The 25,386-nt window shown below is 39.5% G+C and overlaps 1 protein-coding gene across 1 annotated transcript in view; it reads left to right on the top strand.

Annotated features, from left to right (window-relative positions):
- TBCA (tubulin folding cofactor A) overlaps positions 1 to 23,390 on the top strand; it is a 45,653-nt gene extending 22,263 nt beyond the window's left edge. The window contains exons 2-4 of the mRNA XM_029069374.2: positions 10,828 to 10,933; positions 18,670 to 18,756; positions 21,639 to 23,390. Of these exons, the coding sequence (XP_028925207.1) occupies positions 10,828 to 10,933; positions 18,670 to 18,756; positions 21,639 to 21,719 (274 nt within the window). The 3' untranslated portion in view covers positions 21,720 to 23,390. The remainder of the gene's footprint in view (positions 1 to 10,827; positions 10,934 to 18,669; positions 18,757 to 21,638) is intronic.
- Positions 23,391 to 25,386: the final 1,996 nt, after the last annotated feature.

Raw genomic sequence — 25,386 nt, 5'->3', positions numbered from 1 at the left:
TAAAATTTTTTCATAATGCCAGTGGATACATATACCCGTAAATGTGAATGTACTTCATAAATAGCTTTATGGTGGTATTTACATATATGCATGTTGAATATTTAGATGTATGCACATAGAGGTGAATTTCCGACAGAAGGACGGTTTTCTTGTTCATTTATAAAACAAGATTAGATCAGAAGCAATTATATGCAGTTACATTAGCAATCATGACTTGCTTTCCAGATCTGTTTGACGGAGCCAGAATTTTTTTTTTAATCTTGGGGAGTACCTTAGAAATTCATAGAATAGGTCAGAGTTTAACACTAATTTATATTTTCCATCGGTAAGTGTATTCTAATACAACAAGTAGTCAGGTGATTTTAAAGTGGATAAAAGTATAACCTTCACTATAAATTGGTTTCTCTTTTCTACATAACTGTTCGGTTTTTGTCAGAATGCTCAAGGAGTGTTTTCCCCCCCTCATAAAAAGAAGTTACTCAACCACGAGATTTTTAAAAAATTGTTATAGTTATTTTAAATTCACTATTGTCAAAAGACTCAGCTGTGTAAAAATTAGCTTCTCTGCAGATTGAAACTACACATATGAGCTACATTTAAAGACCACCAGATTGTGTTTCGTAGGGTTGAAGGGCAGGCTTCTGGGTGTTTTTTGTTTGTTTATTCGGTTTTTTAGCTAAATCATGCAATTTAGGAAGAGTCTTTATACCTGATCCCAGCACAGCTTCTCACTACAGGACATATTTTCACTTGCCATGCTATAGTTAAATAGAGCATAATAAAGCTTAAAATGCTACTTTAAATCCAGACTTTGAGATATCCCTAAGTTAATGATCAAAGAAGAGTTTTGGGACACCTTAGTTGAGTTGAGTGTCATTTCATCATTAATTTGTGTATGTACGCTGTCAATGTAATTAAGGCCCTAATTTTGCTGAGAATTATTTCATTACACTTGACTGTGTTTTTAAAAATTAAAAAAAATACTTATTGAAGTATTATGAACTCAAACAGCCATTTGTGTCAAACAAGATTGTGAACCCAAAAAACAGCCAACTTTAGTCCTTTGAATTCAAATTACCGAGTTTAAGAAGAGCAAGTCAATTAAAAGTCTATTAGAATTCCAAAATTTTTTTTACAAATTTATGAGAGTTGCAGTTGGCCGTACAGTTTTTTAAAATATCTGTCTATTCTAATTCTGTTGGGAACATCATGGCTTTATTGTGCTGCTACAGTTTAATTTGGGTGAATTTAATTTGGGTAGCTGAATTTTGTAATAGCTCTATTTGTTGGGCAGGGATCATGTCTAGGTATTCTATTCTTTTGTATTCTCCCAAGTGCTTAGGATGGTGCCCTGAGTAAAGTAAGTGCTCAATAGATATCATTGACTAGTATTTCACCTTCAACTGAAGTGACTCTCTAGAAATAGTCATCTCTCTGTGATGGCAAAATACAGGGCATCAGGAAGAACAAATAGCCTGGCCTTGTTTTGCTACTATGTAAAACCATCTTTTGGTCAATGGGAATACTGCATTCAGTTCTTTGGAAGAATCTTTTAATAATGTTGAGACGGTGAAGCAAAATGGTCAAAGGAATAGGCTAGAGGACAGACTGAAAATATTAGGATTCCTTCATCTGGAAAGTCAAAGTCTGAGGAATATCTGATTGAAGTCAACAAAATCATGAAAGGTGTGGACTGGGCCAACATGGAATTGTTCACCAAATCCCACATGATTGAAAAAAGGAAATACCCATTGAAGTTCAAAAGTGGTAAACTTCACGCAGCAAGTGATAAGCATAAGCAATTCGATAGCGTAGGAAATCACAGGTGGAAAATAGCAATTTGTTCAAGGAGTTAGATTAATTCATGAACGGGAGGGCAATAATCAGTTATTAAAAAGTAAGTTGGGGATGTTGCATGGTACATTCATAAGTCTTACCATAAAACTCCTTGTGGGTAGGAACCGTGTCTACCAACTCTGATATATTGTACTCTCCTAAGGGCTTAGTACAGTGCTCTGCGCACAGTAACACCTCAATAAATACAACTGATTGATTGCTATATACTACAGGGAGGACAGTCATCCCTTTTTATATGGAAGACAGGGATGAATGGACCAGTGCTGACCTGAATGGAATTTCTTATGGTCCGGTGTTTTCAAATCTCCTGGCACTGTTTGGTCTGTTCCAAAATTTATAAATCTAGGTAAGATAAATGGAGTCGTCTTCATCCTTAACTGATGACTAATGCAGTTCCAAGTGGAATTTACGTTGCAGTCAAATATGAAGTCTTGTCCCCAGAAGTGATTATTAATCTAGTGAACTCTTTTTCCATGGGATTTTCAACTTCAGTAATGTTAGCTAAACTTTTTCTGATAGTGGAGGCGTTTTTTAAATTAATTTCTTGCGAGCATATCTAGGTTCTTTGCAACCTCAGCAATTGGTATCAGAAATTTGGAAACTTTTACAAGCAGGTCACTGATCTGATTCCTGCAAGAAGGGAAATGGCTAAAGCATGTTTTTCTTAATCTTAGCCATCGGCATACTCTGAATAATAGCCCAGCATCTCTTAATTCAAACATGGCTTCATTTCCCACTTTACAGTCAACCAAATTTTTTAAATTATGACACTGTATGTAATTTGCAGATGAAGTAAAATTCATTCTAAATTGTGATTTGTAATATTACTCGATCTTTTCTGGGTCATTTTGCTTTGTTTCCTCAATGCTTAGTTATATATCCTAAAATATATCTATGTCTTTCAAAAATGAAACCATTAAAAAAATTAGTCACAGTTGTAGCTAACTTCTAGGTCTAAAATAATACAATTTTATGGTACTGATTTTTAAAGCTCTGTCATTTAGTATAGCATTTTGAGAGCCAAGCTAGTATAAGGAGCTATGTCTGTTTTTTTCCCCCATAAAGAAAGCTCTTTATGATCTTAAAATCTGTTAATTCAGAAATCTGGACAGATTAAGCTTTTTCCAAGGCTCAAGCATACCAGGATTTGAGATTGTATTGAACTGGGAGTACTTTCTGCAAGGTCATTTTAAACTGGAGGATATTTTAATTTCTCTGAAGAATATTTTAACTTTTTATCTCTCTTCACAGAATTATATATTCATCACATAAATTCTTGCTTTTTAGAGACCTTCATTCCTTACTTTGGTTTTTTTTTTCTTTTGCTTTCTTGGAGGAGACTAGTTTAAGAACTGCCCAATATTGAAAGCAGGAAAACTCTATAAAGGAGATTCCTCTCTGCCTCAAAATACTTTGAGAATTGGTATTTAATGGTTCATTAAAGTAACACAAATTTGTCTTACAAGTTGAGGAACTAAGGCATAGCTCCTCCGGATTCTGGAGAAATATGTCGTGACTCTCTGCATTTGCTGTATTTATGACACAATCCCCCAGTAGGTATGTTTTGGTTAGATGGGGTGCAGTAGCCCTGTTAGGTAAGGGAATAATTAAGAGATAAAGAACCATAGGTTATCTTCCATAAGACACTTGTCAGCTGTGTGACTGTGGGCAAGTCACTTAACTTCTCTGTGCCTCAGTTCCCTCATCTGTAAAATGGGGATTAAGACTGTGAGCCTCACGTGGGACAACCTGATTCCCCTATGTCTACCCCAGCGCTTAGAACAGTGCTCGGCACATAGTAAGCGCTTAACAAATACCAACATTATTATTAAAAGAAAAATGCTTGGGAGTAATATAGTTCTTTTTTCTCTCTTAACTGCTGCCTTGTTAATCCAAGCATTTATCCTATTCCGCTTTGATTACTACGTTGGCCTCTTTGCTGACCTCCCAGCCTCCTATTTCTCCCCACTCCAGTCCATACTTCACCTGGCTGCCCAGATCATTTTTCTACAAAAATGTTCAGGGCATGTTCCTCACTCCTCAAGAACCTCCAGGGGTTGCCCGTACACCTCCGCACCAAACAGAAATTCCTTACCATCAGCTTTAAGGCACTCAATCACCTTTCCCCCTCCTACCTCACTTCACCATTCTCCTACTGCAACCCAGCCCGCACACTTCGCTCATCTAATGCTACCATCCTCACTGTACCTATATCTCATCTATCTCGCCACCAACCTCCCGCCCTCATCCTGCGTCTGGATTGGAACTCCCTCCCTCCTCACATTCGACAGAAAATTACTCTCCCCCTGCTTCAAAGTCTTATTGAAGGCACATCTCCTCCAAGAGGCCTTCCCTGGCTAAGCCCTCTTTTCCTTTTCTTCCACTCCCTTCTATGTCACCTTGATTTGCTCCCTTTACTTATCCCCCCGCCCTGCCCCATAGCATTTAATGTACATACCTGTAATTTATTTATATTCATGTCTTACTCCCCCTCTAGACTCTAAGCTCATTGTGGGCAGGGACTGTGTGTTAGTTACACTGTTGTATTATACTCTCCCAAGTGCTTAGTATAGTGCTCTACATAGTAAACACTCAGTGAAAACAATCGACTAATTACTAGTCTAAAAACTTCATAAAGTAATGAGGTTGGAAGGGAGAGACGCCCAACCAATGGGACCAGAACCTCACCCTGAGCTTTCAGTTGCCCCTCCCCGAAGCCTTATTGTGCTAGCTCTTTCCCTGACCCCTTTGCCATTCTTGGGAAAGCCGAGAAATGAATATTGCTTGGTCAGGAATCCCAGACTAAATGACAATTTCCAATAACCAACCAACATCTGTGCTACATTAATATAGTGGATCGAGGGTGACGGCCAGACTTTTAAATGAAGTGACTAGTGGGGCCAAATTTGGTGCCCAAACTGCACTGCAGCACTTACAGGCAGGAGGACATCTGGAACGTTCCCTATAGAAATAAAAATTTCCCAGCAGAGTCCGGGCTCCAAGATTCCCTGTTGTTCCCCAGAGGGTCTGAAATAGGGTGCTGGCCTTGCCTACTGCCGGATTCCTCATTCGTACCCAAAGTAACTTCATGAGCAACCTCTTCTCTTGCTCCCAGTCTTCATCTGGCCCAGGTCAAAAACAAGATCCAGTGTTCTCCCAGTCTCCCTCTATGATATAAAATATCTTTATCTCCAAAAGCGATTCATTTGCAAACATTCAGAGCAGTAGAGATTTGATTTTATTTGGGAAAAAAATGCCTTTTTAAAGGATATTTTTGTAAGGACAAATAATACTTTTTTAAACCCAGAAATATGTGGTAAAACCGGTTCCAACTGAAAATAAAGGGTCCTAGTCATGGATTGAGGCTATCATTGGACACCCATATTTGCCTACACATTATCCTAGGCTTTCTTTCAGACATTGTTGAAACTCATCTCTTGGAGGAGACTGGTGGTGCTTATTAATGGATGTTTCTGTGGCTATGGACTCCAAGTGTATTGTAAGACATTTCATGGTTTGCTCAGTCTACCTAAAAATGACATTTGTCACACAAATATTTGTTTCTGGAGTGCTTTTGTGGGCACTCTTAATAAAAAATTTCAGAGCATAAATAACAGTACAGTCCTTATTGAGAACAGCAATTGCTTATCTGCTTATTGCTTATCTGCTCTGGGCAAAACATTTTACTACATTACTACATTTTACTACAGTAGATGTAAGGACACAGTACATGCACTAAAGGAGCTTGCAATCTAGTGGGGAGACAGGAAATAAGTATTTGTTAAGTGCTTACTCTTTGCCAAGCACAGTACTAGATGCTGGGGTAGCTAGAAGCTGGTTAGGCCAGACATAGCCCTATTTCACATGGGGCTTAATGGTGTAAGTAGGAGGGAGAAGAGGTAATGAATACTCATTTTATACAGATAAGGACATTGAGGCACAGAGAAGTTAAATGACTTGCCCAAGGTGTCACAAGAATGTCAGAGCCAATATTAGAATCTAGATCCTCTGTTTTCCAAGACTGTGCTCTTTCCATTAGGTCAAGCTGCTTCTCCATGCCTAGACTCCACATATAGAAGAAAAAGAGAATGGAATGATAGATTGGTGAAATAAAGTGTTTAAATAGTAGAGAATGTAGAACAATATGTACTCAAGTGCTATAGGTGGACTGGGAGTTCAAAGTTGTTGAGAGGGGAAGGCTATGTTTTGGGAAAGAGAAAATTAGTCTCAGAAACCTTCCTGGAGAAGGAGAGATTTCAGGAGGCCCTTGAAGATGGGGTTAGTGCTCAGGAAGATACAGTTGGAGTAAACAAAGTCCCTACCCTGAAGAAATTTACAATTTATTCCCCTTTGAATTTTCATATTTACTTAAAAGTGGCCGCAGGATAGAGTTAGCGGGTTGCTGAAGTATTTTCTCAAGAAGAAGAAAGTGTAGACCAAGAAAAAAGTGTGATGCCCACATTTTTCCCATTTTCAAGTGGGTACTTCTAACCACCATTGAAGGTTGTATTTCCTTCTCCAACGAACAAAAAACTGAATGTTTCAACAAAAGATTTTGTCAAAACATTCCATCTTTTTATCTAATTTTATGTAACAAATTTTATTCATAGACCTTTATTCATTCAAAGAAGGGTGAAGAAACATGCTTTGAACATTTTTACCTTGCTTCAGTTTCCCTGGTTTCCTATGGCTTTGCAGTGTTTTCTCCCACTGTGTGTCATATCAGATTTTTACCTATTTTCCAATTGTTTGAGAAAATTTTCTTTGTTTTACCTGAGACTGTTTTCCTAGAGTGTGTATGCAGTGTTTTCTAGATCTTTGTAATCAAAATAAATAGTTAATATTTTTGTTCAGTTCCTGCATTTGGGTCAGTTTCCAGTTTGTTTGACTTGATTAATTGGATCCTGCTGCTATTCAATATTCACTTTTGTTCCACTCCAGATGAAACCATTCTAATCCAAAATGTAATCGCTCCTTATGCCTCAGCTAAATATTTCAGTGCCATAGTAGAAGGTCATTTCTCTGCCATGTTGGCTCTAAGCAATATGTGGACTGGAGATTTTTTATTTTAGGATTTTAAATCAATCAATCAATGGTATTTATTGAGCACTTACTATGTGCAGAGAACTGTACTAAGCACTTGGGGGAGTACAGTACAACAAAGTTAGCAGACACATTCCCTGCACACAGAGAGCTTACAGTCTAGAAGGGGAGATAGACAATAATATAAACAAATTATGGATATGTATACAAGTGCTGTGTGGTTTAAATCTCCCAGCGATATTTTTTTTCCTGGAATTTAAGTGCTCACTTAAGTGCTGGGCACTGTAATCATAATAATTATTAATTGGTAATACTAAGCACTGGGGTCGATACAAGGTAAACAGATTGGACAGAGTTCATGTCCCACTTAGGGTTCAGAGTCAATCCATATTTTACAGATTTGAGGTAACTGAGGCCCAGAGAAGTTAAGTGACTTGGTCAAGGTCACACAGCAGACGTGATGGAACCTGGATTAGAACCCAGGTCTTTCTGCCAGGCCTGTGCTCTGTCCACTTGATCACAGTGCCTCTCAATGCCACCCAGAGCTGCTGAGCAGGACACTGGGGCTAGAGCCAACAACAAAAAAGGAGAGCAGCCAGTGGGATTTATTGAGAACTTGTGTGCTGAGCACTATACTAAGCGCTTGGGAGAGTTCAGTACAACAGAGTTGGTAAGCATGTTCCCTGCCCACAAGGAACCACTTCTCCTCTAGGAGGGAGCTGCGTCTGGCTTGGAGGGAGTGTGAGTAGGGAGCGGGAGCCAGCCAGAAGCAGGGCCAGATGGGGCCAGCTTCAGAGAGCAGAAGCAGGAAGAGCGATATCTCCACAAGATAAGAATTTGGCAAGAAAAATGTAGAGTTAGAGATTGGTGCCAAATACAGGAAGGAGGGTAACCATGTAGGGAGAAAAGTGTGTGGCATTTCAAGTTATTACAGGCTATTTCACTTTTGAACCAGTAGAGATGTTAATAAGCAGTGATGGAGCCCAAAATCAGGCCATGTAGAGGGAAAAACAGCAATAAAGGAGAAGAAACAGCAATAAGATTGCCATCTGCCTAATGTGACTCAAGCAGCCTAAAGTTTGAGGTGTGTGAATAGATTGCCTCACACTCTGGGAGTCTGGCAGTGACTGCCATGTTTTCTGATTTACATAAATATATATATAATTTTCCTCCAGGATAGCTACTATATAACATCTGCTGTTGCTGCTTTTTTGACTGGGCCCTGCGCCTTAACTAAAAGTTTCATGAAAGCAGGAGATAGTCTACTCTTCTTTACTGGAGCGGCACAAAAAATAACTTTAAGAAGCAGCTGTAGATAAAACTATTATTACTTATTGAATTTGTTGAACACTTAATAATAATGGTATTTGTTAAGCACTTACTAAGTGCCAAGCTCTGTTCTAAGTGCTGGGGTAGACATAAGGTAATCAGGTTGCCCTATGTGGGGCTCATAGTCTTAATCCCCATTTTACAGACGAGATAACTTAGGCACAGCAAAGTTAAGTGACTTACCCAAAGTCACTCAGCTGATAAGTGAAGGAGCTGGGGTTAGAACCCACAACCTTGGACTCCCAAGCCCGTGCTCTTTCCATTAAGCCACATGACTTCACTTGTATACTTGTATACGGCACCTTGAATCCTAATTCTAAGCACTGAAAGATACAAGAATGATCATTCAAACCCAGGTCCTTGCCCTTAAGGGACTGACAGTCTAGAAAGGGGCAGAGAGGAGTGGTGACAGGAACAGAAAGAAAGTAATAAAAGAAGCCATAAATGGACAATAGTAATCACAATAGGCTGTAGTAAAGTATTGTTAAAGAAGCTTTTTCCATTCTTTTCCCTGATCCCTCAGAGCCATCTAGTCTAACAATCACAACTTTCCCAATGCACCAGTGGATGGGAATGAATGCTAAAGCTGGACTTTCTACCAGATTCATTCTGCCATGTAGTGACTTTTTACTGTGACTCTTAGTATTCAGTTAAGTAAATGAGGCAAAATTGTTTTGATCCATACCCCACACTATTCCAACTTGATACCATTAGTCCATGTGTTCTTCCAGTTCACCCTGAACTGATCATTCTCCCTGGCCAGAGGAAAGCCATTTCTCATGGGGAAGATTGGGAGTCAAGAGATCGGACTTTCTGTATCATCTGGGGCAACTCACTTAAAGTCTCTGAGCCTCAGTGTCCTCCTCTAGACTGTAAGCTCACTGTGGGCAGGGAGTTTAGCTACGAACTCTGTTACATTGTCCTCTCCCAAGCACTTAGTACAGTACTCTGCACACAGTAAGCACTTAATAAATATGATTGATATTTGATCTGAAAAGTAGGGTTAGGATACTTCTCTCCCTCTCTCTTAGATTGTGAGTGGTTTAGGGATCAGTGACTGTGTCTGATCTTGTTATCTTGTATCTAACCCAGCACTTACTGACACCTTGTAAGCCCTTAATAAGTGCTAAATTACTGCAATATCAATCAGTTTTATTTATTGAACAATTATTGGGTGCCAAACCATGTACTCAGCAGTTGGGAGAGTGCTGGAGTTGGGAGGTGGGTGTGGGGATGGGGTGAATATCAAAGTGTTTAGGAGATACAGACTAAAGAGCATAGATGTTGCAGAAGAGTAGGAGAATAGGTTGGGAGATGAGAGGTTAGTTAGGGAAGACTTCCTGGAGGAGATATGATTTTAGTAGAGCTTTGAAAATGCAGATAGTGGTTGTTTATCGGATCCCTTCTAAACTATAAGCTCCTTTTGGGCCGAGGACATGTTTACCAGCTCCGTTGCATGTACTCTCCCAACTGCTTAGAACAGTGCTCTGGTTAGTAAGCACTCAATAAATACCATTGATTGATCTGAAGGGGAAAGAAGTTCCAGGAAGGAGGGGAGGGCATGATCAAGGGGCAGATGGCAAGAAAGATGAGATTGAGGCACAGTAAGTAATTTGGTATTAGAGGAATGAAGTGTGCAGGCTGAGTTGTAGTGGGAGAGGAACAAAGAGAGGAGAGAAAGAGAGCTGATATTAGTAATTAAAGCCAATGGAAAGGAGTTGTCAGTTTGATATAGAGTTCAGTGGACATCCACTGGAAATTTTTGAAGAGTGAAGGGAGATGTGCAGAAAGATTTTATTTTTTTAAATGATCCATGTAACAGAGCAAAGTATGGACTAGAGAGGCCGGAGGTAGGGAGGTGAGCAAGGAGACCGATGCTGTAGTTGAGAGGGGATTTGTCAAGTGCTCTGACCTCCATGGTGGTAGTTTGAATGGAGAGGAAAGGGCAAATTCTAGAGATGTTGTGGAGATAAAACCAACAGGAGTTGGCAACTGGCTGAAAGAGAGATGAGTCTACGATAATGTGGGCTTGTGAGACAAGGAAGTTGGTGATGTCAGCAGTGATGGGAAAGTTAGGGGAAGGAGAGGGTTTGGATGGGAAGACAAGAAATTTGTTTTTGGAAATGTTAAGTTGGAAGGGTCAGCGGGGTATCAAAGCAGAGATGTAGGGAAGGCAGGAGGAAACACAAGATTTGCAGAGGAGAGAGACTGAAGCTGGAGAGATACATTTGAATATCTCGTTCTCCTCTGCCCTCCACAAAAGAGTAGAAAAAAAAAATCCCCAAATGAACTTTTCTATATTTTTCTTATTCCTTTCCCCTTCAAAGCTTCCAAGCTTTTGTGCTCCCTTTTTGGGTCATAATTTACAGGCCTATTTTGCTTGTAGGTCAGGCATCTATTGAAGATTCTTACCAGGTTCAGAGCTGTAACAGAACAGAACTCTGCCCGCCCATCACTTACTGTCTGACCTACAGTAAAATTTTAAGTACTGTAATGGTTTCAGAGTTTGGGTGGTGTGGTTTTTTGTAAATAGAAAGATATCTTTTATCTTTTCAAATGAAAATGTATAAAAGGATAATTGTTTTGGTTCATTTTTAGATTGGTCAAAGAAAAGTTGATGTATGAAAAAGAAGCAAAGCAACAAGAAGAAAAGGTTGAAAAAATGAAAGCTGAGGATGGAGAAAACTATAACATTAAGAAGCAGGTAAATAACCTATAAACTTTTTGGTGTTTTGGGGAAATGTTACTTCAAAGGGATACTAAATTGATCGAGACTGTTAAAATTGTATCATTCATGAGGTTTTCCTTAAAATTGTGTAGGTCACGGAAGAGACCAAAATAACCTAACTTTCAAGTAACGTCTCCCAACCAAGAAGACATGCCAGCTAATTATCACTGTGTGCTGTCCCAGCATGTAAGGAAAAAGGGAAAGAGGGGCCCAAGGAGAGTGGAGTACTGCTCCTCTGGGGAATTTCTAGACGATGAATGAGCGTGGGTGAGCCTGTGACAACCAAAACTTTTAAGAATGTCCTTTCTGTTTTCAGTCACTTCTTTTGGGCTTTTGGATTGTTGTGCCTCAGCAAAACTCTGAAAAGAGAATGACCCATTATCCCCAAATTTCTAAACGTAACTGTGTTTAGAAGAATGCTTACTGTATGGAGCACTGTTACCAGGTCCTTGGGAGAGTGCAATACTACTAAACCTAGCCCCCTGCCCTCAAGGAGTTTGCAGTCTAATAAGGAAGCCAGATGCTCAGTTCTTCATAACGCATGTTTTTACTGCGCATTTCAAAGAGAGGGCTATAGTGGAATTTGAGCAACAGTGCATGTCTGTCAGGAAGAAACATTTGTGCACATTGCATTGATCAAAACTTGCAAGCTATAACTCACTGGGTAACGTAGCTTTTCCTTAACATGGGATTCATTAGCACCTCAGTATTCCAGAGCTGAGGGTAGTTCTCCAAAGGTTGCAAGAGCCCTGCCCATAGTTGCCCGGCTAGCAGCTAGAAAATCTGTTTACCAGTACAAGGCAGACTCTGTGTATACCCCTGGAATGCTACTAGGGATACCCCAGTTTCTTTGCTATTTCCTCTAGAGGAGGTGACATAAGGAGGCTGAATTAAAACAGCCAAACAATAAGTCATGTAAACTCTAATGAACCAAATTACAGATTTGGCATAGTGCTGTGAGCTGGGGGTAAACCTGATGAGAACCCAAGTTTTATATTCCACATGAGAGAAACTCATACTCATCCAAAGATTTTCACTGAGAAAATATCTGTAGCACTGCATTCTGCTTTCTTGATAAGATATTGTTCATTTGTACTTAAATTGAAGTAGGAAACCATATCAAGAAGGCCACCCTGCCACTTGGGAGGTTGAGTAGGGGTGTGCAGCCAGTGTGACATGTAGTTATAAACCAAAGTGGGAGTCTTCAGAATTCCCTTAACTTCCTTAAGGAAATATCTCTAACTTCCGTTAAACACCAATTATCTGAAACTGAGTGTCTTTATAAGATTGGGTTGGTTACATAAAGGACAATGCTAGAAATGTTCAGCTTTTTATTATAAACAGATTTTGAAATTATTGTTGGTGAAATTATTTGACATGGTTACACATTCCTTAGAACATATAAAATTTAAAACCACGTATGTTTAGCGTTCGATTAATAGTTTTTATTGAGCACATACTGTGTGGATAGCACTATGCTAAGTACTTAGGGGGAGAGTACAATAGAGTTGAAAGGCATGATCCCTCCCCTGAAGGAATTTTCAGTCTAACAGAAGAGACCCTAAAAAAAAAAAATTAGAAATGAAAGAGTAGAGTATATAAGATAGGTACATGTCAATCTAATTTATTTTATTCCCTTTTCACAAAATATAGCTAGTCAATTGCTAAATATGTTATCTGAAAGCCCCACTTGATTTGGAGATTGTCTTATATGTAATTAATAATTTCTCTAAAGGAATGCCTCTATTCTGAACAAAAAAAAACACCAATGAGTTTCTGAAAGCTCTCATTTCCCATTGGCATCATATTATGGGGAACAATGGCTTTTGAAACGTTCAAAGATATGAGGAAAGGTTTATATTTTGGTCTCTTTTATTATTGGGTCATTATGCACACTGCATAATGCGGACAGGAGATATGTTTGCGTCATTTGAATTTGAAACAAAAAATTATAGAGCCAATAAATCTACCAAATCTTGTTCGATATAAGGTGGTTCTAAGATTAACAGACTTCCTTATTAGCCACCTTCTAAGAGGGACAAACCAGGCATGTTTTGGGGAAGAAAAGAAAATTCCATAAATGTGCATAGTTGGCAAATCTAAAAGCAGGAAACTATTGTCAGTGGGAATTAGGTGATTTGGACAAAGCTGAAGATTTAGGAGTCATTGCTAGAGTCCTGTCATCATCAGCTCAATCCTAAAGGAGTCAGGCAGGCTTGGTGGTTGAGGTGAATTGTGGTGAGAATGGGGAGCACAGAACCATCCACTGGATGGAATGGACTGCTCATCTTGGCACTTAGCACTTCCTTCATTTTAGTGAATTAAATCTCCCTCAGTATTCGTGGTCTGAAATGAACTCCCAGATGAGCAGAAGACTATTATTTGGTAATTCCAAACTAAGTACTTCCTTCAGGGTGGTTGAGAGGTACAAAAGACTGTACAGGAAAATAGCAAAACTAATCCAAGAATGATTTCAACCTCTGACATGGTGGAGATGGAAGGAATCTAACTCTCGAGGCAAGAAAGCTGAATGAAAAAGGTCTCTTGACATCCTGAAGGAAAGGTTTTTAAATCTGTTTAAGACTCCTGAGGTTTTTTCAGAGAGAACCTTGCCTTTTGAAAAGCTTCATTAGGTATATTCAGTTTGCAATTAATTTTATAATTAGAGCTATGTGTTGTCAGCTTTCTAGATAGCGGCTTTCAGATGTTATGGTATTTCTCATAGGCCTTATCTTTCAGGAATGAAATGTTTTAGAACCAAATGTGGAATTTTGGAACAACTTGAATGGTGCCATTTAAGAAGCCTTATGCTTAACATGCTACTTCTGTGTTTTCAGGTCCCAGTATTCAACTGTTTTTGCTAATTGTTGGGTCATATTCAATTTTCTATTCTTATCTTCCAGATATATTTTTCATAATGAATGTCGGGAGCAGATTGAATTTCTGTAGGTTGTTAGTTCTTCCACCCTCACAAGTCTTGCATTTTCATCCCTTCGGTATTTTTCTTTCATCCGTGCTCTTTATATGATGCTTGATAATTTAATAATCTTCATATACATAAACCTTAAGATAAGAAAATTGGTATTTTATAGGGGTGAACTCTTTACTTATCAAATATAGTGTACGGTCCTGCACAGGGTAGGATTCTTCTGACCCCTTTTATTTTATTTTTTTGAGAATGGGGTAAAAAAGATGAATATGTAACTATCTCTTCAATGCTATGTACATACAAATTGCCATCTCTTACATGGTAGATCTGAGAGGGTTAGAAAGCTTACCATTGACTCTTTGCAAGTCAGGCACACTCTGTGGTCTCTGGAGTTCCTAGGTTGCCCCAGGTTGGCCTACCAGACCACTCTCTTGCAGACCATGGGTGTCCCTGGGACAGCCTCTCCCACTCCCACTTTGCTTTCTCGCACCCTCACCCTCTGACTCTGCCAGAAGTATCAGAAACGTAGGAAGGGCTGGAATAGCTCCTCCACCCTCACCCCTCACTGCTAACCAGCTGTTCCTACCAACAGCAGGGAAGGTGACCCTCAAGGCCTGTAGAACTAATGGAGATTATAGGGAATTTCTTCCCCCTGAACTTTTTTCTTTTTTTGGTCACTCCCAGTTGCTGTCCACTCAGTATTTATCTGATCAGAACCAAAAATCAGAGGAACAAGATGGGAAGGGAAAGAGAGGGTGGATGAGGAAGCTGTACCTATCAGGAAAGCAGAACTGCAGTTGGAGGAGGGAGGGAGGGACTGAATGTTTTCTCATGTCCAGTGCTCCACAATTTTAGGCAGGTAATCGTTAGAGAAGCAGCGTGGCTCAGTGGAAAGAGCCCAGGCTTGCGAGTCAGAGGTCGCGGATTCTAATCCCAGCTCTGTAACTTGTCAGCTGTGTGACTTGGGGCAAATCACTTAACTTCTCTGTGCCTCGGTTACCTCATCTGGAAAATGGGGATTAAGACTGTGAGCCCCACGTGGGACAACCTGATTAGCTTGTATCTCCCCCAGCGCTTAGAACAGTGCTTGGCACAGAGTAAGCACTTAACAAATACCATTATTATTATTGTTATTGGAGGCAAGTTGATTTGACAGGTATTGTACCTCATCAGAAAGTCAACATGTACTGTTCAATATCTGATAGTTTATGTTAAATGCACTGACAGTTTGGTCTGTGGCTACTGCTACGATTTGCCGAATGCGGCTTTCTTTGGAACTCTGCCGTTCAGATCCAAGGTCAACTCTACTGGATGGCTTTGTTCATAGCGCCACCCTATTTCTATATCTGAACTCCCCACTGGAAGAAAAGCTCCATCAGGGCAGCCCTTTGCCTTTTACTGCTTCTGGACTGTAAGCCCTTTGTGGACAGGGATTGTCTCTCTTTATTTCTATATTGTACTTTCTAAGCGCTGAGTACTGTGCCCTGCACACAGTAAGCGTTCAATAAATACAACTGAATGAAAATTCCCCAAGAATCTAGCTAGCACAGAGCTAGACACTTAGGAGGCATGGTCTACTGGAAAGAGCACAGGCCTGGGGATCAGAGAACCTGGATTCTAATCTCGATTCTGCCAATTGCTTGCTGTGTGACCTTGGGCTATTCACTTAACTTTTCAGTTCTTTAGTTCTCCTGTTCTCTTTCCTATTTAGATTGGGAGCTCCATGTGGGGCAGGGACTGAGTCCAGCCTAATTAACTTGTATCTACCCCAGTGCTTAGAACAGTGTTGGACACACAGTAAGCACTTAAAAAATGCCATAAAAAGGGAGGCATTCAATAAATATGGTGAGTGATTAGAACTCAACAGTTGTTAGCATAGCAGAAACTTTGCTTTAATTTTGTTGGCTGTCTTCTCGATTCTTCTTTGACTCTGCTTGCTGTATTTTGTATTTGCAGTTAGTATTAAGGGGGCTGTACCTGTGGCACTCTTTCCTAATATATAGATGCAAGATAAAAATAGATAAGAAGATGAATTGTTGTTGAAAAATTAGTTGGACAGAGCCATGTCAGTTCTGAACTGACTGGTCAACATTGTGGCCAGCAGCAATAATAACATTGCTGATATTTATTAACCACTTTCTATGTGGCACAAGCTAGAAAATAGACCATCCCCTCTCAGGATCACACCTGGAGAGTTTTCAGTACTCTACCAGTCTCGGCTACAGGCGGTAGAGTCAAACAGAGGCATACTCATTCCATTCTAACTTGGGCAGTGGCCAGTGAGTGGCAGGCAATCTGTTACAAATCAAAACTCACCTGTGCTGGGCAGCAGCGGCATGGGAGAGCGTCGTGGGTGGAAACTCAAATTTACTGCATGGAGGGAGTTAAGGTAAACCAAGAAAACTCTGTGGATCCACTACCGTAACGATTGCAGGTGGAGGTGGGGTGTTCTGGAAGATGTGTCCGTGGAGTCTCTATGGGTCGGAAACAACTCAAAAGCATAAGACAAGATAAATCAGACCATGTAATGGGCATATATTGCTAGAACAAGATTATCACAAAGGATATTTGAATAAACCTACGCAACCAGTGATCCTCTCCTAATTCCATTGTAAGTCAGTGGAAGGTGACCAGAGGGATTTCCCAGAACTGATAGGCCCAAGGTATCAGGGCTGTCCTGACCAGAATATCTGTCCTGAAGCTTGGGGCTGGGGTGGATGGTTGGATGGGTACATTTCTGACAATGAGTGGGGAGTTAGTTACTTGAATAAGAAGAACAAAAAAAAAATATTCTGACATGAAGAAAAGCTTTTGGTTTGCTGCCCAGGGCAAAGAGAAGAGTAAACCCAGCTGGTGGAGGCATTAGTCAAGGAAGATCTGAAAAATTCTACTGAAACCACTTCTTAAAAGAAATGACAGGTTTTTGGGATGAGGAGCCATAGGAAACCTGATGGAGGATAAATAGATTTCATTTATAATTGGAAAATGTTTCTTCAGGCTTCTCTTCCCTAGTGGTGTCTTTGGAATTTTGGATTTTAAAAATAGGTGATTTGTAAGTTTTGTTTTTGTTTTTTACTTTTCTACAATGTCAAATAAGATAAATGGAAAATTGTCCAACATTCCAGTTTCATCTCCATTTGGCGAGAGATGATCTTGTTTTAAAATTACATTCAACTCCCCTTCTCCCCTTAGCAGCAGAGGTCATGCATTCCCTTAGCAAGGAGGAAATAAAGCTGCTTTCAGCCTCTCCTAATAACAATAATAATAATAATTTTGGTATTTGTTAAGCATTTATTATGAGTCAGTCCCTATTCCACGTGGGCTCTTAATCTAAGAAGGGGAAGAGGTATTGAATCCTCATTTTACAAATGAGTAAACTGAGGCCAAACTCTTCCCTTGGACAGGGCCAGTAGAAGAATGAGCCAGCTGCTCTAGGATGAGGGGAAGGCAATCAGTCATATTTATTGAATGAGTCCTGTGTGCAGAACACTGCAGTAAGTGCTTTTAAGACCGTCACATGAATCGATGTAAGCCTTGAGAGGGCTCTCCCTAGCATGTAGAAGACTGTTACCCTCTAACTGAACCCCTGACCCATCCCCTTCAGGCTCTGGACACTGCTGAATTGTGACTGAGCACAGGTGTGTGTGTGTTTGTGTGTGTGTGCACTGACAAGAGAAGGGGGCCCTCAAACCCTATGAAATTAGTTTTTGAAGCATGTGCTTCTTACATGGCTCCAGTTAAGATGGCGAAAGAAAATCTCTCATCATTGTTCCCCAGCACCTTAATTAAAAATACGTCATAACATTTTAAGAGAAAGAAAATCACATATTTGCTAAGTCACTTATCCTGCTCACTGATTCATTTTCACAAGTTGGATTTGATTTTTTTTCTTTCAAAATAATTCGATGAAGTTCTTTATATGCCAGTTTTGAATAATGGGTTTAAAGTCCAGAAATATTCTGCCAGCTCAGAGTTTTCATGTGTAATTCTGCCATTGTTTTCAAGAGGAATAGCCAAGAGGTTCTTATTCAGAGCAGTGCCAGTTTGGTGATTTTGCTCAAACTGCATGGGGAGACTAATCTCTCTCCTAAAATGAAGCACCAGGCTAAGTAATAACTTTTTATGCATGATAAGCATCAAAAATATGAACCCGCTGGTCTTTGCTTTTCGTTTTTCTTTATCTTTGTCTTTCACTCAGAACCTCCTGCAGTGAGCACACAATGTGATCAATAACTCAATAACTTTTTTCATGCAGTAATTATCTCTATGTGGTATAATCTGAACAATGTTTTTCCTTATTACTCAAAAGATGCAGGAGATATTTGTGTAACCAGCTGATCCCATTTTGGGTGAAGGTGCTTCACAACAGCCGGAGAAAATGTGTGTTTTAAAAAGCCTTTTTTAAATGTTCTCTGGAAAGCTTTAACCTGTGTATCCTTATTTCACTTGCCAAAAAATAGTGAATTCTAAAATGCTGTCATTTGACTTTTTAGCATGCTGAAATGCTGTCCCAAAATACCAGATTTCTTATGTCAGTTTCTCTAGGTGCATGTATTTTAAACATCTGTACATTATAATGTATACATTATACATTATGCCTCAACACCCCAACAGCCCTTTGAACATCCAAATTTAGAAAATAACAGTGTCAGTATGTGTGTGTTTTTAATTTATCTAAGCTGAATCCTGTTATATGCTAAAGAGAGATGTACTGTATGGTACTGAGGAACTTTTAGCTTCACTATCTAATGGTTTTATGCCTTGTGGCCTTTTCCTTTTGTAGACTGAGATCTTACAAGAATCCAGAATGATGATTCCAGATTGCCAGCGCAGATTAGAAGCCGCCCATTCTGATCTTTTACAACTATTAGTAAGTAGAGCCAAGCAACTTCTGTTTCTATGGTTTGTATCTTTCTCGACCCAAGGATTGGAAAATGAAGTCCAAGCGAAAGATGTTGCCGTAGACATAGTTAAGGACGTTTTCCTCATTTGCTTTGAAGGATTTGATTTTTATCATTTGGCAGGACTTCTTATTTGTGGTTTTTGTTAAGTACTTACTATGTGTCGTGCATTATTCTAAGCGCTAGGGTAGATACTCATTAATCAGGTCAGATCCAGACCCTGTCCCTCATGGAGCTCATAGCCTAAGAGTCAGACATTTCTGAATTAGTCACCGAAATCATCATCAGTAGTATTTATTGAATGCTTGACTGAGTGCAGGGCACTTACTAAGCACTTGGGAGAGTGAGAGTGAGAAGCAGCAAGGTAAGGTGGATAGAGCATGGGCCTGGGAGTCAGAAGGTCATGGGGTCTAATCCTGCTCTACCACTTGTCTGCTGGGTGGCCTTGGGCAAGTCACTTCACTTCTCTGGGCTTCATTTACCTCCTGAAAAATGGGGATTGAGACTGTGAGCCCCACAGGGGACAGGGACTGCGTCCAACCCAATTTGCTTGTATCCACCTCAGTGCTTAGTAGAATGCCTGGCATGTAGTAAGCGCTTGACAAATACCATAATTATCATCATTATTATTATTATTACAACACAGAGTTGGTAGACGCATTTGGATCTGATTGTTTTTGCCTCACATTCTAGTGTAGGTTCCTCGTAACGTAGGGGCAAAGTCACCTTTGTCTTTTGAGACTGCAAACATTTAAAAGCTGTTGACTTTGATTCTCCCTCACCATCCTATAAATATTACTGAGGAATTTTAAGTCAGGGCCAAAAGGTTTTGTGGGTTTTTTGGTATTTTTTGTTTGTTTTTTTAAATGATAAAAATAGAAGAGTTCCATTTAGTGGGGGAACTTCAGTCCTTTCAATGATGGCTTTTAATGTTCCCTTTGCTCATTCCAGATTACCACTTTAGATCTCTCTTTCTTCAGCCAAAATTGATCGGGAACCTAATCTGGTTCCCTTGTGCATAGCTTGATTGGCTGAATAATTAAAAAAGATTTTAAAACTAATTTACAGGAAAATCATGCAGTAAATTTTATTTGGTAGTTTATTTAAATTTGCATTCTTGAAAGGAAAACAACTTCATTGAGCATTAACAGTGAAATATAATGATTTGGTAAAAAATTAATGTGGTCTTAGTACAGTGCCTATATTGAACTTGTCTCTGTCCCTAAGGAATCTACATTCTAACTTAAGTCAGAGAGGAGACCCAAAGAGGAGGCTTGGGAGGTTCCCAGTGTATTTACTTAGATGTTTGTATTTGACTTTTTGCTACTTGTATTTCCCTACCTCTCTGGCAAATCATGTGTTAAATAACTCTTCTCATTACAGGTTTGCCTTTCTCAGTGATCTTGCAAAACCCAGACACTTAGCAAGGTGTTTGATCCCTCTAGTTGGGTGTAATGAGTATCTGAAGCATATTGGGCACTCAGTGAATAGTGATTGAGGAACACAACTAAGGAAAAATTCACCCTAAACTCCAAGAATTGAGAAATCCAGTTTGCTGTCCTTCCCACATGATCTCATAACCTTCATGAATGGGCATGAGATTTGGGATCCCAAGTAGACACCTTCCCAGCAGGTTTTATTTCACCTCCAATTCCAGTCTGGCTTCTTACTGCCAGTGGGCTCAAACCTATTCGTACTAACTTGTCTCCAAATATTTCAGTGAGAAAATAGCATTTGTCACAAGTGGCCATCAGTTCTTAAAATACAGTCTGTACGGTATGAATTGTTTTTTTTTTATTTTATGCAACTCAGTATAGTATGTGGCATAGTGATAATGAAAGGTCACATCTCCTCCAAGAGGCCTTCCCTGATTAAGCCTTCTTTTCCCCAGCTCCCTCTCCTTTCTGCGTCATCTATGCACTTGGATCTGTGACATTTGGGCATTTGATATTCACCCCACCCTCAACCCCACCGCACTTATTTACAGATCTTTAAATTATATATTATAAATGATTTCTATTAATGTCTTCTTCCCTGTCTAGACTTTAAGTTTGTTGTGGACAGGCAGCATGTCTGCTAATTATTTGTATTGTACTCTCCCAAAGCCTTAGTAAATGCTCGATAAATATCATTGATTGATTGATGGAAAGAACTTCTCCATTAACTACTTAGTGCTGGTGGCCCTAAATAATCATAATCCTCAGGGCTATACAGTTACATCCATAATACTGAACATTCTGTGATATAGTGATGTCAATCTTTTTGCCTTTCTTCTCCCTTCCATTTGTCTGCCATTTGACCTTGGGCAAGCCACTTAACTTCTGTGCCTCAGTTATCTCATCTGTAAAATGGGGATTAATACCATGAGCCCCATGTGGGACATGGACTGTATCCAACCCTATTCGCTTGTATCTACCCCAGCACTTAGTACAGTGCCTGGCACATAGTAAGCACCTTAACAAATACCATAAATAAATAAAAAGGGAGAAAGAACTGGAGCAAACCCTGGGAGAGACAAGTGACTTGGTAGATGGAGGAGAAAGTGGACACGAGGGAGCCTATTACCATAGGCACAAGCCCACTGCAAGTTCATATGAAGTTCACTCAGTTCTACAACGGCATGTGTTTTCATTATGGTTTTGGACTAGAACATCATTAGGAAAATAGGGAATGTTCGCCAATAGCCTGAGCCCATTTGGGTTGAGCTCACCACAATGTTGTTAAAAACCATTCGTGCACATTCACATAGTGACAGAACGAGTGAGTGTGAGTTTTACTAAGTGCAGAGCTCTGCAAGGATGCAGCCCTCAGAGCTTCAGTTTAAAATCAGTCTTGTTTTATCTCATTGTAGGAAGGCGAGAAGGATTTGGAAGACGCCGACGAATATAAAGAAGCACGTTCAGTCCTGGAGTCAGTGAAATTAGAAGCCTAAAGCATTTTTCCATCCTTGATGATATTTTGCCATTGAACACTGAGGTCCATTCCACACTTTATTATATTTACCCACTGTTGCGTGTGTTCAAGTAATGTGCGAATGTGATTCTTTTTATGCGGCTGCATATTTGCCTTTATCTACTTTAAAAACATGTCAAATAAATGATTTAGTCTGATACAAATATTTGAGGGTGTTTTATGTTTTGTCTATCATTCATCAAAAGATAAGACTTTATTTACCAGATCAAACACCTGGATTTCCAAAATGCACAGATTGCCAGTGGGCCCAAACCTGGAAACAAAAAATTGTTTTTGAAGTTCACTTGCTTTACATGTAAAGATTAAAAAAAAAAATTTGGACCTGTGTCACTAAACCACTGTCAACAGAATATGAATCTTCTTGACCCAAAAGGGAATTAATATATTCATCATTTCTCCAAAGATCTATCTGGTTTGGGAATTGGCATAGAAAATCTGAGTTCAGAGAAACATGATCTGAGAAACATTGTGTCACTTTGTTGTCTCTCCTAGAAAGTTATAGATAACATTATGTAAGTTTCCCCAAAGAAACTATAATTTCAGTCTATTTGTGGGAGGATCCTGGAAGAGAATTTAAAGACTGGATATGTCATATTCAATCACTAGTATGTATTAAACACTTATATGTAGAACACTGTAACAGGCAAGCATTTGAAGTACATTAGATTTAATGTACTTCTTATAGGGCAGTAGAGGAGGCAGAAAAAAAGGATATTTTGATGAGTAAATGCTTAAATGATAGGGGATATATACATTAAGATGTTTAGCTCAATTTGCATTCTAACTAAATAGTTCTTGTTTAGGTCATTTTGGGGTTAGGGTATGTCAAGCCCTGGGCTGATGTGTCTAGATCTGGAACATGACATCAAGCAGACGAACAACACATTAAGCAAATTTTACATTCTGTATCAGTGCTCTAGAATATCCTTCATTGGCTCTGATTTCACATTTTTGGTACATTCCCCAGCACCTAGCACACCACTATGTCCCCAGCAGTACAGATTTAACAGGCCATTAGGCCACAGCCTTTTTTTTTCCAAAATACTAAATCATTAAAATACTTTTCTTCTAGGATAATTTATCTGTTGTAAAGAATTGTGTTATTTTCCACCCACCTCAAATATTTTACTGATAAAACTCTTTGGAAAAAACAGTAGTTTTTCTAGAATCAGGAATAGCTGCTCTGGTCAAAATTGAGGAAATTGAGATATTGGAACAAATCATGGCCCATACTGAATGATCATATAAACCATATTCTGTAGGTTCAAGTCAAATCACATAAGCATAGTTGTCTTTTGGGGCAAAAATATGTTACATGAGGTGAAGAGCACATTGCAGAGATTAAAGAGATACAGCATTTAGAATCATGTCAAAATCCGTAGCAATAGGAGATCTTACTAGGTTTTAAGCAGTAAGGCCTAGGCAAGAAAATAAACCACAGGTATTCCAGAGAAGTTAAAAACCTCTGAGACTAATTGAGTTTTTAATATTCATCTCTAATACTGTTATCTGGTTACTTAAAATTTGGCACTTTTTAAGCAACTGAGCTTAATATGCATATGTACTCATGTAAACTGTGATTTGTGTTTTTCTTTTTAAACAAATAATTCAAATAAATAGATGTAATTGATTTGCTATGGATGTCAATTTGTGCTACCTCATGGAAAACTGAAGAGACTTTTTAGAAATTATCAAGTGCTGAGAAAATGATTATAATGACACAACAGAATCATTCCTGATGTGAAAGAATTAGTTGTCAAAGGCTAGGAACTATAAAGCATTTTAAAAAAATTGTTACGAGAGTGTCAAGTAAATGTCCAATAAGGCTAGGTTTATTCAAGGAGTAAATACATGAGAACGTGCTACATGAGAAGCCATGTTGCCTAGGGAAAAGAGCACAGGCCAGGGAGTTAGAGGACCTGAGTTCTAATCCCAGCTCCACCAGCCAATCAATCACAGTTATTAAGTGCTTACTGTGTGCAGAGCGCTGAACTAAGCACTTGGAAGAGTAGGATATAACAGAGTTGATAGACACATTTTCTGCCCACAACAATCTTACAGTCTAGAGGGGGAGACAAACATTAATAGAAATGTATTATGGTTATATACATAAGTGCTGTGGGACATGTAACTGCTGTGTGACTTCAGGCAAGTCACATCATTTCTCTGTGCCTCAGTTCCCTCATCTGCAAAATGGAGATTCAAAACCATGAAGGACTTGATTATGTTGTATCTACCCAGTGCTTAGTATAATGCTTGGCATATAGTAAGCACTAAAAAAATATTATTATTACAAGTAGTAATAATAATAATGTCACTTGTTTGACCTTGTCCTTTCAGCTCATTTGGTATTTTGGAAAACAACAGCCCTGATTAAGATGAACCAGATTGGAGCCCCTCATGAGACAGGCTGTGCCAGATCTGATTGTCCTCTATCTTCCCCAGTGCTTGGCATATAGTAAACGCTTAACAAATACCACAATATTATTATTCCAAAGATACCGCTTTCCCTGAATTTTGAGGAGGTGTTTGAGTATGGGAGGAATAGAGATTTTTTTAAACATATCTATATTTATATATGTTGAAATGAATATTGATTGGAAACTATTGAGGGAACAATTTAGCCCTTCAGTTAAAACCATGTTTAGATTCTGAATAGAACATATGGAAAATCCAGTCCCTTCATAACAGATGTCCAAGAAAAAGAAGGCATACAACTCACTCCATTGAGGAGTAGAGGGAGGGTTCTAAGTCCATGCCCTAGTCCCATCACCATGTAGAGAAGATGACAGAGGCCTCTATTTGGCAGCTTGGACTTAATGGAAAGAGCACAGGCCTGGGAGTCAGAGGAACGTGGACTTTTATCCCGGCTCTGCCTGCTGTGTGACCTTGGGTAAGTAAGTCACTGAACACTAAACAGTAAGTCAAGAGAAGCAGCGTGGCTTAGTGGAAAGAGCCTGGTCTTGGGAGTCAGAGGTCGTGGATTCTAATCCCGGCTCTGCCACTTGTCAGCTGTGTGACTTGGGGCCAGCCACTTCACTTTTCTGGGACTCAGTTACCTCATCTGTAAAATGGGGATTAAGACTGTGAGCCCCATGTGAGACAACCTGATGACCTTGTATCTACCCCAACGCTTAGAACAGTGCTTGGCACATAGTAAGCGCTAACAAATACATTATTATTATTATTAACATCTCTAAGCCTCAATTTCCTCATCTGCAAAATTGGGATTCACTACTTCTTCTCCATCCTACTTAGACTGTGTCCCCCATGTGGGACCTGAATATCTTGTATCCACTCCAGTGCTTAGTACGGTGCTTGGCACATAGCACTTGGTTCTAGGGAGGGAGCCACATAATAATGATAATAATAATAGTGGTATTCATTAAGTGCTTACTATGGGCCATTGTATTAATTTGGCAGGGCCAGTTTGAGGCGTAAGCAAGTTAGACTTCACCCAGGGTCACTGGTTCTAAGCTCCCCAAGAAGAGCTGAGCTTATGCCCTGCTCTTCCCAACCCCAGTGGTGAGGGTGTTTGGTGGCACTGGATAAAACTGGCACTGTCCCTTATTGAACATGAGGCATTTGGGGGCCCCTCTGGGCTCGAGCCAGGGAGAGAGTCTCTG

The sequence above is a fragment of the Ornithorhynchus anatinus genome, chromosome 1, assembly GCF_004115215.2.
Source record: "Ornithorhynchus anatinus isolate Pmale09 chromosome 1, mOrnAna1.pri.v4, whole genome shotgun sequence".
Classification (NCBI taxonomy): Eukaryota; Metazoa; Chordata; class Mammalia; order Monotremata; family Ornithorhynchidae; genus Ornithorhynchus; species Ornithorhynchus anatinus.
This window is presented reverse-complemented; position numbering and strand designations above follow the sequence as displayed.